We start from the raw sequence: 14,621 nt of genomic DNA, 5'->3' as shown, positions 1-14,621 counted from the left end.
CTGTGTTGTTTATCTTAAAGCTCCATCCATTATTATTGTTGTTATTTATTTTTAATAAACCACTTAAAAAGTTAAACTAAACACTAAATTTAAATCTGAAACGATGTGGAAGAAACTTTAAACTTTAAAAAGGTTGTAAATGGATTTTTTCCTTTAAAATTTTGATTTAAAAATGGTAACAAAAATATAAGTCTTAACATTAACATAAACATGGTGAAAATTGAAAAATCAGTTTTTGAGTGGAAGAAACTCAAAGAACTGGAAACTACAACTTGGAGATAAGGTGAAGCTTTTGGTCACGTCCGAATTAGACATGATCTCCGATCGAGATCGACCATCTCGTCGTCCCTCTCTCTCGCCATCGTATTTGTAGAACTTGGTACTTCGTAGAGGAAACAACTGAAGTGTCATCGCTTTGGAATCCTTGTCCCCGTCGTTGATGTCGTCAATGACGACGTTGTGTCCTCGGTCTTCGTTGTGGGATTCGACAACACTGTTTAGATGTTGGGTCTTCCTTGTAGGGTTTATGAGTTGACAATTCCATGTCTCGTCTCTTTCCACTGACTCTCTTCTTGTTTCTTCTTCTTCTTCTTCTTCCAATTCAACTAATTTTGTTCGTCGTCTCTGTGTTTCTGTACATTCCTGCATGGAAAAAAGATTCTGTTTTTATTTGTCTATCAATCAGTTTTCATATATATATACATATTAATATTTTGATATCATTATTTAATATAATGTGTCATTTTAATTTGTTCTCTTTTTCTAAAAATCAAAATATTTTTTGTAGTTTTTAATACAGTTTAACAAGAGATTTCAAAAACTAAAATCCCTTAACTAATAAAAAAAGTATATTTAGATGTTTAATTTTTCGTTATCGCTAGTAAATTTAATCGTCACTTTTAACATTTTGTTCTGTACGTTGTAGGTTTGAAAATTTATAAAAAATTCAAAATTTTGAAATATATAACTTTATAAGAGTTTAACACAAAACTTTCTTCTTCACTCCTATACTATATTAGATTAACGTATGTTTAATTCAAAAGTATAAACGAAACGAGCTATAGAGAGTAAATAAGAAAATTAGGTATCCCACCGACCAGTAATGTGTGCAAAGAAAAACACGGAACGGTAAAAATGTTTATGTGAGAGATTTAAAGCTAGCATGCTTAGAATATATGTATGATTTTACAATTCAATCAGTTCAAATGTTTGATAAATTGACTCTTTTAATTAAAGATGAAACAAGTTATGAAATAGATATTAAACATCCAACAAATGCATGTTTAATAAAAAGTGTTACACATGACAAAAGTTAGAACAACTAACTTTAGTGTTTACAGTATGAACTTAAATGTAAGGATTATTGGAGAAAGGAAGAGAATTGGGGACGTCAATGTCAGAAAAGTTTTGGTACAAAATGACTTATTTGTATAGAACATAAAAATGAGAAGGATATATTGTCATTATGTGAACAAAACAGAGAGAATAGGGGCAAGTAAAAGTGTAGTGTAGTGTAGTATAGGACAGCACAAACCCCGAAACATTTCTCATCCCTTACACTAACCCAACCAATGCACCAGCTTTGGGCCCCCTCTTTTTCATTTCCCAACAATTCCATTTTCTTCTCAAATTTAATGTTATAATTTCATTCATCCTTAGTTAGGTTCTTATATTTTCATATTATTAATGATTAATGGTGCCAAATTACGAGGTTAATTAAGGGGAGAGAGAGAGAGAGAGAGACCTGTGAAAGTAGAGTAGCAGTAGATGGTGGTGTTGGGGTTCCCGGCCACCTGCACTTCGTCTTTGTCTCTTCAATTTCGTACTCTTCTTTTTCTCTCTCTGTATTCACATTATCCAACACTCAAACAATTCAACCTTTTTCTTTCTTTCTTTTTAACTTTTTCCTACGACAATTAGAATAACAAGAAAAAGAAAAAAAAAGACCCAAAACAATAACTTTTAAATATTATATTTTGATGCAACATTAGCAAATTTTCAAAGTACTTTCATACAACTGTGTTATATTTTATTTTGTAAATATCACACTTGGTGTCCAAATAGACCTTTTAACAATCATAATTATAAAAATATGGTAACATTTGTTTTTGTTTAAGTTTGAGGGTTTAATTTTTAAAAGTATACTTAGATTATAGATTAGAAGATTAGAAGATGGTTATATAATCGTAATAATTTTATAGTAAAAATGCAAATAAACAACAAAGATTATTTCTTTTCCTTTGCTATAATATATGAAAATGGTTTTACCGGAATATTTGGTTTGATCGGCGGCAGTTTGACGGCGTCGTTTTTGGCGTTCTCTAGCCTTGTGATTTTGAAACCAATAAAACACATTCTTGCCTTCTATCTTGCCAAAGCGGCGGAGCTGGGCGGTTATGTGTTGGATTTGATCGGCGGAGGGCGTTCTTGTCCCCCGCCGGTAAAGCTCCTCCAAAATTCTCAACTGCTCCACCGTTGGATTCCATCTCGATGAGCTCACTACTATTGGAGTACTTGATGTTGTTGATGATGATGATGAACTCTTTTCATTATTCAACAAGTACTGATCTCTCTTCCTTTCCTCATCCAAAACATTACCTAAATTAACAAAACCAATCATCATCATCCAACTCAAAACTTTAACTAAACTCATACATCACCTTCCAACCCTAATAACATTACGTCAAAAAAAAATCTATTTGTATATATATAACAAATTATTTGATACTTAAATTACTAATGATTGCAGGTCGAAATACAACAATGTACAAAATTCTTTCTCAACATAGAATGTTTTAGACTTTAACAGATTAGGTTTTTTTTAAAAAAGAAGAGAATAATAACGAGATATACCAATGTGGTAATATTGAGAAGAGAAGTTGGGACGACGACCATTGGCACGAAGGGATAGCAATGGGCGAGGAACGAGAGGTCGAAGCTTACGAGCGCCATGAAAGGCAGTGGCCTCTGAGAAGCAAAACTCTCCACCATTGTCATCATAACCTAACGTCCACATTATTTTCTAAAGAAAAAGACACACAGTGATCTCAAAGAGGAAGAAAGTTGGAAACTTTTAGCCTAATATTTATAATAGAAGAAATGAAAATGGGTAAAGAAGGGAATGGAATGGTTTTGGGAATTGAAACACAGCTGAGAGGGAAAGTAGAATGAAATTGGAAGGGAACAAAAAGGAAAGAGAAAACAAAGGTTTTAAGGGTTAAAAGGTTAAGTGTTTAATGATTGAATTAAAGAAAATGATCAAATCTGTATGTTTTTAATAACAAGTATAGTGGTAGAATTGAAGCTTTGATTTGGTGATGGCAGTAATATATAAAAGCATTTAAAAGTGTAGGTATATGTATATGTATATGTAAAGGGATGATTAATAATATTAGGGTATTAGGTGAAGTTGACTAGGGGTAGACTCTAGAGAGAGGAATAAAGGAGGGGAGAGGAAAGGAAAGGAAAGGAAGCGTGGAATTCTGGACGAAAGGGTTTTCTTCTTTTTCTTTTGGGGATAAGGGAGCAGAAAATGACATGACGAGATGATGAGGATATTATCATAACCTTCATCATATATATATATATATATATATACTCTCTCTTTCTTATATTATTATATATTTTCCAATTAATTCTTTGTGGGCCTTCTAAATAATAATGTCTCTCTCAATTTTACTATCAAATTTTGAATTTCATATTCACAAAATTTTGAATTTTGTATTCTACTCAGCTCGATCAAACCGGTGAGTTCATACTATATCATCTTAATTAGTACTAACTGATTGAGCTAATTATAATTTAAGTTGATGGGTTTAGATCACGACTTGCAATGAAGTAGGATATATATGTATGTTGAGAGAACAATTCTATGTTGAGTGCTTTTTCAACGAATTATACGTTTCGATTGTCTTGTATCATGCATTTATATCCACGTGAATAACTAGTTGAAATGTTGTTGGAAAGAAAGGCTTGTTGAGAGAACTCCAAACCTCGAGAAAAAATCACAATTAAGATATACCAAAAAGAATACATAAATAAAACTTAACTCGAGATAGTCCATTATAATATCCCAAGTTTAAAAGTATTTATAACTTGACGATTTGGTATCAAAGTGATAGACGTACCTATTTATACACTAGCTAGCTAGGCTACGTGATCAAAGGAAACAACCAATCTTCTAACATTGTCATAAAACCCCAATAAATACATCAAAGATCAAACCCATCAATATTTCTGAAGCCAAACCTCAAATTTATTTATTTATTTATCTCTTTCATCTCTCTTATCTAGTGTGTGTGTGTGTGTCATAAGAATGAAAAAGAAGAAAAAAAATGTAATATTGTCAAGTGGCTTTCACAGTTAATTCTCCATTCCAACTGCCTCTATGAGCTTTCACTCTCCATGATCTGTTTCTTTTTGTCTTTGTCTATGCAAAAAAAGGTTTAGGGTTAGCCATATGATATCTCACATACATAAATTATTCTACCAAAATACATTTAATTTCTCATCTATGGACCCCTCTTTTAATTCCTCCAACATTTCTCTGCAAAAACAGTCCTTCCCCTCCCACCCCCACACCTTTATTTTTTCTTTATAAAATGCCTGCATGGTTCCCTTCTCCCTTTCCCTTTCATCTACATACCCCCTCCCCTCTCTTCTTCCCAATCATCAACTAATCTTCTTCCCCTAATTACCTTACACACACAAAACTCTTTCTTTCTGCTCTTCTCATCTCCCCTTCTAATTTACCTTCCAAATACCATTTTTACTTCCTTTCAACCTATACCTTACCTACGAACTTGAGGTAAAGAATATATAATTTATTATTAATAGTAAGAAGAAAGAATTGTGATTATAGAAAAAGACAAAAAGATATGTATATATATATATATATATATATATATATATATATATATATATATATATATATGAACTGGAGGTGTCGTTTCAGAATCTTTGTTGTGTTGATGTGTAGACTGAAAATAAAATTTGAATTTTAGTATGACTCCGTTATCGAGTCACTGAGTCGCCTTTCAACTCAATAAACTTTGACTCGTCCTTTTCTTTCTTCTTTTTTGTTTTCTTTTGCATATTTTTGGTCAGAGAGCCCTAAGATCCCCCAATCCCCATTTTTCTTCTTAACCCTATAGTTCTATTTTCTTCTCCTTATTTTTATTTTTTATTTTCCCACAAAATTAGAGTTTTTTTTTTTTTTTTTTTAAATATGACAATCTGATCAAATATTTACGTGAACAATTTTGAAAATTATAAAATACCATAATTACGTCAGTCAACATGCGATAAATTGGTGATACACGCGCGATCGTATATCGTGTAGATTTTGATACACGATCTCGAGCAAACCATGCCTCAAGATGTCCTAGGATGAATTAATTATGCCTTTAATTCACTCAATATCGGACATACAATGCACCAAGATAAAAGAGAGAAGTGTAGATCTATGTGATCTTGTGCTTCATTTTAAACAATGGCTTTCAAATCTAAACGATCATGTATATCATGATACATAATCATACACGATCCCGGACCTTAGCTGCACTGAGATAGCTCGGGATCAAAGAATTATGCCTTTAATTCATTCGATATTGGGTATATACAATATCCAAGATGAAAGAATCCTTCGTTTAGTTATTGGATCTTGAGCCTTAATGGCACCGAGATGTGAAAGACTTGTGTCTTTATTTTGTATGATTTTAGGCATACATTGCTTTAATGTTTCGAGATGAAAGATTTTTCACAGTTTAGTTATTCGATCTCAAATCTTAATTGTACCAAGATGACCTAACATTAATAAATCGCAAACACATGTATAAAATTTATATAGACAAAAGAAATTGGGTGTCGGGGACTTTTCTTATTGATATAAAGAGCATAAATGTTTTTGGTTTTGTTATATTTACTTAAATTACTCACAAAATTATACCAAATTACTTTCATTTGGTTAATGGTGAGAGTTAATTTTATTTATCCATTTTGATACAACAAAATCAAATTAATCTGTTTTATATATAATTTGCCACACTCCTATTTACCCATATTTATAAATTACTTCAATCACTTCTATTATCTTATAATTAAGGAATTCTATTTATACTGACAAGTGTGACACTTTCATCTCATATTTTATTTTTAATTTTTATGAGTTTATATTCTATTTTATGTTATATAAACACAACAAAAGTATTGAATAAATGAAATAAAATATCACTAACGTGAATATAATTTAAACAATGATTTTTTTAAATTCATTGAACGAGTATAAAATGTTTGATAATGAAATACAAAAGTATTTGCTAGAAATAATCTCAATAAATATAGTAATTGTTTTTTTATAAATATATAATGATAAGTCTAAATGAGCATAGCTAATTCGGCCGTGGTTGAACACTATTGTCATCCTTTAATTCCTTCGTCTCATGTATTAATTTAATATTTTTGATAAAAGAATTAATGAAAATAATAGATCGAGTAAATTTCTTACATAATCCTCTTTTGACCTTTGCACCATTTTTTATATTGTAACTGATAGTCGTAAAAGTTTTTAAATGGCAAGTAAACACCATTACTATATTTGTTGTGGGTTGTTTTTAAATATATTATAATGAACCAAATTATTTATAAATATAACAAAATATCACAAATTTATTCAGAATTGAAAATCAAGATGGCATATTGGGGAATGAAAATTGGGAAACATGAAACGTGAATGATCACTTAAAGAAGCTATGTGACAAGAAGTAGGATCGAGGACGAAGCGAGTAATGTAATAAGGAATTGTGCTGTCCAGCGAGATTGGAAGCGTGGATCCTGAGTGGGGAATGGAGAATGGATCAAGGAGTGGACACGAGGAGGGTCTGCGAAGTATCATGTGCATGCCTGTCCAAGACGTTTGCATGTGGTTGCATGCCCAAACATCCTCAAACTAGTTTATCATTATGTTTTATGCTTAGTTTAGTTTATTGCTTTCCCTTTGATGTCGTTAGCTTTGTGCGTGACATTTCACACTTTTCATATACTTCAAACCTAAAAATAATCAAAATGTACTATAAATAGTTGAATCTCTGACCAAATTTTGTTGTACTTTTTGCAATCTAATTTTTTTTTTTTTGCAATTGATAGGCTTCAATGTTTTTTTAATGATGCTTTCAATGCTTTTTCTTTCTGTCTGACGTTTTATAAAACAATTTTCTAACAAATGTAAAGGAAGGCTACATTGTACTGTGACTTTGTCCACGACTTTCGAATTTAGCACTACCAACCTGTTGACTGAGAGTAAAGACAAGTGGAGTATAATCATCCATCAGACAATTTAGGTAAAATTACAAGCACCTGATATCAACAAAAGGTCCTTTTCAATTGAATTTCGACCTCACCTCCATTAGAAAGTCTATACAAAAACCCATGGAACCTCTCAAATATGACCTCTTTGTGTCGATATCAAACCTATGTACATTGAAATGACAATATTACCCCCTTAATTGAACTTGTTGGCCGATTAAACATCGAAGTCCAATGCCAAAAAAGTCCCTCGGTTTAAAGAGACAAACCGAAAAAGTTTTGCCGCGAATTTTAAAGCTTCAACCATCACAAGAATGCGCGTGCAATGTTTCGCGCTGCCCACCGATCGCTCTCGATCAAAATCGTTTCCATTACGCCATCGATCTCGATTCTCTTCACCAGAACCGCCAATTTCCAACGGCTCCACCCGGAAAATGGATCAGACAGCCGTGAATGGGCACCGGAGGAGAGCGTCGCCGACGTCTCTTACTGGACGAAGAAGATTCACGGCCTCTGTACTAAGGATCGAAACGTCGATGAAGCGCTTCAGTTACTTGACGCCCTTCGCCTTCACGGCTACCAATTTCACCCTCTCAATCTCGCTAGCGTAATCCATGGTCTCTGTGATGCACACCGGTTTCATGAAGCGCACTGCCGTTTTATGCTCTCTATTGCTTCTCGGTGTGTGCCTGATGAACGGACTTGTAATGTTCTTATTGCTCGTTTACTTGATTATCGATCCCCGTATTGCACCTTGCGTTTGCTTGTTTGTTTGTTTGATGCTAAGCCTGAGTTTGTTCCTTCTATAGTGAATTATAACCGTTTGATTGATCAGTTTTGTTCGTTTTCACTACCGAATGTAGCTCATAGGGTTTTATTTGATATGAAGAGTAGGGGGCATTGTCCAAATGTTGTTTCCTATACTGCCTTGATTGATGGATACTGCCGTGTTTGTAATGTATCTGCTGCCGAGAAACTGTTTGACGAAATGCCTGGGAATTATGTGGAGCCTAATTCACTTACATACAGTGTTTTAATTAATGGGTTTCTTTACAAGCGAGATTTTGAAACTGGGAAGGCGTTGATATGTAACCTTTGGGAGAGAATGAAGGGAGAATTGGACTCCTCTGTGAACAATGCAGCTTTTGCCCATCTTGTTGATTCTTTGTGCCTAGTGGGTTCTTTCCACGAGGTGTTTACAATTGCAGAAGATATGCCTCAGGGGCAGAGTGTGCCTGAGGAATTTGCCTATGGGCAGATGATAGATTCACTTTGCAAAGCTAAAAGATATCATGGAGCCTCAAGAATTGTTTATATAATGAGGAAGAAGGGTCTTAATCCTGGTTTGCTATCATATAATTCTATTATTCATGGGCTTAGCAAGGAGGGAGGTTGTATGCGGGCTTATCAATTGTTAGTAGAAGGAGTTGAATTTGGTTACTCACCATCTGAACATACGTATAAGGTTCTTTTAGAAGGTCTTTGCAAAGAGCTAGACACCCAAAAGGCTAAGGAAGTTCTTCAAATAATGATACATAAACAAGGTGTGGATAGAACTAGAATTTACAACATATACTTGAGAGCTGTCTGCCTTACAAATAACTCAACTGAGCTCTTAAATACGCTTGTTGAAATGCTTCAAACTAATTGTCAACCTGATGTCATTACCCTCAATACAGTCATCAAGGGATTTTGCAAGGTTGGAAGCATTGAAGAAGCTCTAAAGGTATTAAACGATATGATTGGTGGTAAATTCTGTACCCCTGATCATGTGACCTTCACAACTATTATATTTGGCTTACTGAATGTTGGGAGGATCCGGGAATCTCTTGATATATTGTATAAGGTAATGCCAGAAAAAGGCATTGTGCCAGGTGTTATCACGTATAATGCCACTATTCGAGGTTTGTTTAAACTTCAACAGGCAAACCAAGCAATGAATACCTTTGACAGAATGGTCAGAAATGGCATCCAAGCTGACAGCACTACTTATGCTGTGGTAATTGATGGGTTATGCGATTGTAATCAAATTGAAGAAGTTAAGAGATTCTGGAAAGATATAGTCTGGCCATCAAAGATCCATGATAGTTTTGTTTATTCAGCTATTCTAAAAGGGCTTTGCCACTCCAGCAAATTTAACGAAGCTTGCCATTTCCTATACGAACTATCTGATTCGGGGGTTTCCCCAACTATATTTTGCTACAATATTGTGATCAATACTGCGTGTAAGTTGGGATTGAAAGGAGAAGCATATCGACTGGTCAAAGAGATGAGAAAAAATGGGTTAGCACCTGATGCTGTAACTTGGAGGATTCTTCACAAATTACATCAAAATGAGACAGACAATCCCCTTCCAAGGATTTAACTAACCAACCTAGAGATAGCTTGGTCCAGACAGACTTGGAGAGATATTTGCAAAATGTAAATCAAGTTGATTGGTGTAAAAGCTTGGTTTTTTCGCGTAGAGATCAGATGTCCGAAACATCCAATCCTATTACTCTATTCTAGAGTCATCATGCTTTTCCTCGTGGTAAAAATCATGTGCGTAAATGTGGTTTCAAAACCATGAAATCTGAAAGAAATAGACCTTCCAAAACATGGCTGAATGCATTTACAGCTCCTCTGTTGAGGTCTGTTCCATTCGGCATGGACTTCTCGAATTCATGCATAACATTCATGTTTCAGTTGTAAGCCTTATTTAACTGTCAGATTGGACTTATAACCTATCCGGAAGCAATTCTGAGGAACATTGTCCACTGTGCTTTTAGGAGAAAGAGAGGGCACAGTATCTGGTAAAAGCTAGTGTTTGTGTAATCTTGTGGCGAATATTTGTCTAAACGGGAACGTTAACCTGCAAATTCAGTCATGACATTTGTTCACTATTTCTTTTTGCTTTTCTGATTTGTAGGTAACTATTTGTCATAAAGGTGGTGAAACGCAATTAAAGTTCAGAGACAGCTTACTTTGGCCTAGTGGTTACAAGTAATCAGGTAAAGCTTTCTATTCTATCACTTTGGTACTATCATTTCCACCCTGAGGATCTAGACCATATCTTGGGTTTGTTTAAATATACACAAACGTTCTTGCTGAAAGGAAAAAGATTAGAAACGTTGCAATCAAAGTCACATCGACCTCTTTTTCCATATAATCTGACGAGGTAGTGATTATTTTTCATCAATTCCTTAGCTTTTTGTTCTGTGGTCTGAATTTTAAGCATACTTTTAATCATTTTGCCTAGCATTTTCTTTGGTGATACTAAAACTAAAAAGATTTATTAGACACAGAAAGTTAACTATGCCTAGTAGTAGGACCATGACCTCTCAAATTCGTATCAACCAAGCTTGTGGATTATTAGTAAATACATAGTGTTACGATCTAATACCTTTTCTTTTAGTAATATGTGAGGTATGAGAATCGAACCTGTTATTTCTTTTTGTAAGATTATTTTCTAAAATTTATTTAAGAGGGGCAAATGCAAACTTTTCCTTGACAACCGTTCTCTTTTATTATTGTCGTTTTCTCCCTTAAAATAAGCTTGTCTTATTTCCACTTTTAGAAAGATTTTTCTTTTGACAAAAACATGGAAAAGGTTTAGAAACTACATAACTTGTTTGATAAACTTTTTTTTCTTTGTTTAATTTTTATTCCAGATATGGTGATGTAATAGCTGAAATTTGAACACTAAACAGAGATCGGTATTAGGGGAAAAAAGAGACTTTTCTGTTTTTTTTTCTTTTTCTTTTCAATTTTGACTAAGGTTTTAAAAATACTTTGTAGAAATGAAAAACTATAACTAAAAGTAATAATAAATAAACAGATGGAAATGATTTGTATAGACATGATTTTTCTTTTATAAAAAAAATCTAAAAGAAAAATCATGCCATGAACTTTTAAAAAAATTACACTGAAAAGACTTGTTTGGTTAGGTAATGGGAGGTCGAAATTACTGTTAACTGTGACAAAACTTTAGTGGTAAATCGAAAATATAACTAATGAAAGTGTTTATTATAGTTTGTGGTAACAGTAGACGTCTCTAAGTTTAGGGTCGAGGGTTCATGTTTTATCACTCATTCTAGTTTTTCTACATTTAAATACTCACTTAGAGTCATGTTCCACGTCCTTTGCCTACGTAATAAGAAAAAACTAGTGATAAAACATTTTTGGTTGAATTAGTTGTTATCTTTCCATTTTAACATGTATCTAATAAGTTCTTAAATTTTTACTTTTAAACCTAGTAGGTCCTTGAAAAAAAAAATCATTTTAAAAATAGATTGATGGAATAAATAAATAAGTAAATTACGTGTCTAATATAACCTTAAAATTAAATTAAATCGATTTATTAGGAATATGACGTAGATGCTTTTATTAAAAGTAACACAAAGGCCTTGTATTATTTTAAAAGAGAAGAAAAATAGAGTATTCAACTTGTGTCATCATTTCATTGTCAATAGAATACTTGTGTGAAGAATTAAGAAGAACATGCCACTTTGTTTTCAAACCATGAGATGAGATTTTTTTCCTTCTTTCTTTCTTTCTTCCTATTATTATTCTTTTTTAAGGTCATCTTCTCTTGATTCTCGTGAGAAAGTTCACTAAAAAGAGAAATAAAAATCTCAAACATGAATATCTGGCAAAAAAAAATCTCTTCTTAAAAAGTGTATATAATTAAAAGGTGTGAAACTGTCTACCTAAATTGGGTACTCTTAAATTTAGTTCGTACTAATACTATTTGTTTATTGAGTAATTTTTTATAAAAAAAAAAAATTAATTTTTGTCTGTACATATTTGCATATAGATTATAATTGTTGTCATTTAACCAATTTGGATAAGAATTGATTAAATTTATTTAGATTAATAATGGAGTTATTTTTACTTCCAAACTACATACTTATTAATAGTTACTCTAAAACTGAGTTATGGAAATTGGTTTTAGGGACTTAAAAGACTTTTTTTATTAGTATTATGTTCTGCAAGTATTTGTAAAATACTTTAGAGATATTTTATGAATATTTAATATTGAGTGTCATTTTCATTATTGGATTTATTTTTAACCATATATAATTGAAGATAATAATCAATGTATATTTGTTAAAAAGTAATTCACCTAACAAAAACTAACATATTTAGTGAAAAACTACTTTTTCTTTGTTGTATCATAATTTTACGCGGAGAATCCGTCGTAAAGAAAAGTCTCAAAAACCTGTGGAATAATTGAATGGTCCCTTGACTGTCTCTTTCTTCTAAACCTTTCTTCCCTAAATCTTTTCCTCCTCAAACTTTAAACACTGTTTTGTCTCATCATACACACACACACACGTATGTATATATACTTTAATATAGCAATTACCACTTAGGTGGTCATGAGATATTTTTCAAGATTTTCTTTCTCTTTTTCCTCTTTTTACAAAGTTGTAAAAATTGGGTTTAGAAATATTAAAGAAAAAAAATTTTACCTTGAAAAAAGACTATTCACTTGACACATGCTAATTCTTTTAAACAAATATTTTAATTCCTTTTTAGTTTGAGCAATGAAAGTGAGATACTTAAATATGAATGAATCTTTGAATGATAAAAGAATATTTTTGAGTTAAAAATAACAATTCTCCTTTTATAAAATTTACCGTGTCTGATCATATTTTACTTGTTAGTCCTAGTTTAACGATAGAGACTATAATAAGTGGAAGGTAAAAAAAATAAATGAGTCGAGTTGTATTCGAGTGGACGAAACAAAAACAATATTTAAAAAAAAAATGTAAAACTATAATAAGAAAGATGGAAAGGGGCAAGTTGCAATGACAAGTGGAGAGAGTGAAAGGAAGGAGTAATAAGGGGTGAGGTCTAAGTAAGGGATTGCGTGGTTATGTTGAAATTTATAAACGCGTCTTGAGGACGCGTTTCCCACGCGGCCTTCCCTTTTCTTTTCTTTTCTTTTCTTTTCTTTATTTTACTATTTTTACAATTCTTTTTATTTCTTATTTTAACTTTCTTCATCCAGGTTTGATTTTTATTATACGAAAAGAAAGATTCTGTCTATTCATATTTGATGGCCTAATTATATGTTCTTCCTTTACTCTTTTCAATTTGATCTAATTTATTGTTGTACACTTTCCCGTCTTAAATTATCATACTTTGTTGGTCTCTTTGGGTGTTTGGAGCAAAAAAATTAGATGTTATAGTCTTAAGTTATTATAGTTAGGTTAGATTGAGATGTAAATTAATTTAGTTTAGATGGATTATATTAACATGTGTTTGAGATGAAAACTATTTTAGTTTGATAAAAGAAATAGTAAACTTGGTAGAGTTTTGAAATAGTGTTTATTGTATTGATTAGAGAGTACTAATAGTATTTTTGTTGAGTTGGCTTAGCGATAAAAATGTCAATAACTAACTAAGGGGTAGGAATTGAGGTTGGAATTAATTTTCGTATAGTAATAGGTGATTACTATATTCTTAGATAGTGTTTGTTTCAAACCTACATATTCAATAGGTATAAAAGCTTTTAACTTGTTTTAGTAAACATTGCGTTGACATGTTACCTTTTCTTAAAATCTACAACCCTAATCTACAAATGTGAAAGTCTAAGTCTATATTAGACATTCAATTTTACATTTAATTCTTAAAAGATTTAAATACGTTAAAAACGAGTTAAAACACACAATTTAACTTAAGGCCTTGTTTTAGTAAACTTTACGTTTTTCAAATTTTGGCTTTTGAAAATCATGTCTATTCATCTCAATTTCTTATTATGACTTGTATTTTTTAGTTTAATTTACATGTTTTTTTTAAAACTAAATTTTTTAGTTCTCAAAAGTTGGGTTAGTATTTGAAGATACCAATGATTAGTAAAGAAAATTTAAGATTGAATCTATCAATTTGTTTGTGTTTGTAGTTTTCTACGCAGTAATTACTACACTCTTGTCTTCTCACTTTAGTCGATCTTCCCATTTTCCAATACCTTTTTCCAAATAAAATAGTTGTAATTGAAATTAAAAAGGCCAAATTTGTAGTGCATATGATATTTATTTATTTTTGGGGAATAATAGTATGATTGTGATGTCAATGGTAAAATTATGCTTTTCTTTTTCCCTTTTTTTCTTTTTAATTTACTATTTGTTACTATAGTTTTCATCTTTGTTGAATTTCTTTTATAAAACAATACAACACATTTGATTTGTAAAAAGCAATTTTTGAGAAACAAATTTCTATTGTCAAATATGTTTTTGGCATGTAGGTTTAGGATTACTTTCCATTTGATATATATAACAATAATAATAATAAACAAGTTTAATCAAGACTTGAATTAGGATTACTTAGGAACC

At 31.9% G+C, this 14,621-nt stretch overlaps 2 protein-coding genes across 2 annotated transcripts; one reads left to right on the top strand and one right to left on the bottom strand.

Annotated features, from left to right (window-relative positions):
• Nucleotides 1-123: 123 nt before the first annotated feature.
• On the bottom strand, nucleotides 124-3,430 carry LOC105434593 (WUSCHEL-related homeobox 1). The gene is made up of 4 exons (XM_011650853.2): nucleotides 2,854-3,430; nucleotides 2,269-2,598; nucleotides 1,745-1,842; nucleotides 124-642 (listed from the first exon to the last, which is right to left on the bottom strand). The coding sequence occupies exons 1-4, from the start codon at nucleotides 3,014-3,016 to the stop codon at nucleotides 229-231; spliced, it is 1,005 nt and encodes a 334-aa protein (XP_011649155.1). The 5' UTR covers nucleotides 3,017-3,430; the 3' UTR covers nucleotides 124-228.
• Nucleotides 3,431-7,445: 4,015 nt separating this feature from the next.
• LOC101212054 (pentatricopeptide repeat-containing protein At3g18020) lies at nucleotides 7,446-10,480 on the top strand. The gene is made up of 2 exons (XM_011650848.2): nucleotides 7,446-10,094; nucleotides 10,211-10,480. The coding sequence occupies exon 1, from the start codon at nucleotides 7,628-7,630 to the stop codon at nucleotides 9,665-9,667; it is 2,040 nt and encodes a 679-aa protein (XP_011649150.1). The 5' UTR covers nucleotides 7,446-7,627; the 3' UTR covers nucleotides 9,668-10,094; nucleotides 10,211-10,480.
• Nucleotides 10,481-14,621: the final 4,141 nt, after the last annotated feature.

The sequence above is a fragment of the Cucumis sativus genome, chromosome 1 (assembly GCF_000004075.3).
Source record: "Cucumis sativus cultivar 9930 chromosome 1, Cucumber_9930_V3, whole genome shotgun sequence".
NCBI lineage: Eukaryota > Viridiplantae > Streptophyta > Magnoliopsida > Cucurbitales > Cucurbitaceae > Cucumis > Cucumis sativus.
This window is presented reverse-complemented; position numbering and strand designations above follow the sequence as displayed.

What these genes read in the sequence shown, in the direction of transcription:
- LOC101212054 (XM_011650848.2), top strand. Translation starts at nt 7,628, where the DNA reads ATGTTTCGCGCTGCCCACCGATCGCTCTCGATCAAAATCGTTTCCATT.
- LOC105434593 (XM_011650853.2), bottom strand. Translation starts at nt 3,016, where the DNA reads ATGTGGACGTTAGGTTATGATGACAATGGTGGAGAGTTTTGCTTCTCA. An exon ending in CGATCAAACCAAATATTCCG is followed by an intron (nt 1,843 to 2,268) that starts GTAAAACCATTT and finishes ATGTGAATACAG; the next exon opens with AGAGAGAAAAAGAAGAGTAC. An exon ending in CTGCTACTCTACTTTCACAG is followed by an intron (nt 643 to 1,744) that starts GTCTCTCTCTCT and finishes TTTTCCATGCAG; the next exon opens with GAATGTACAGAAACACAGAG.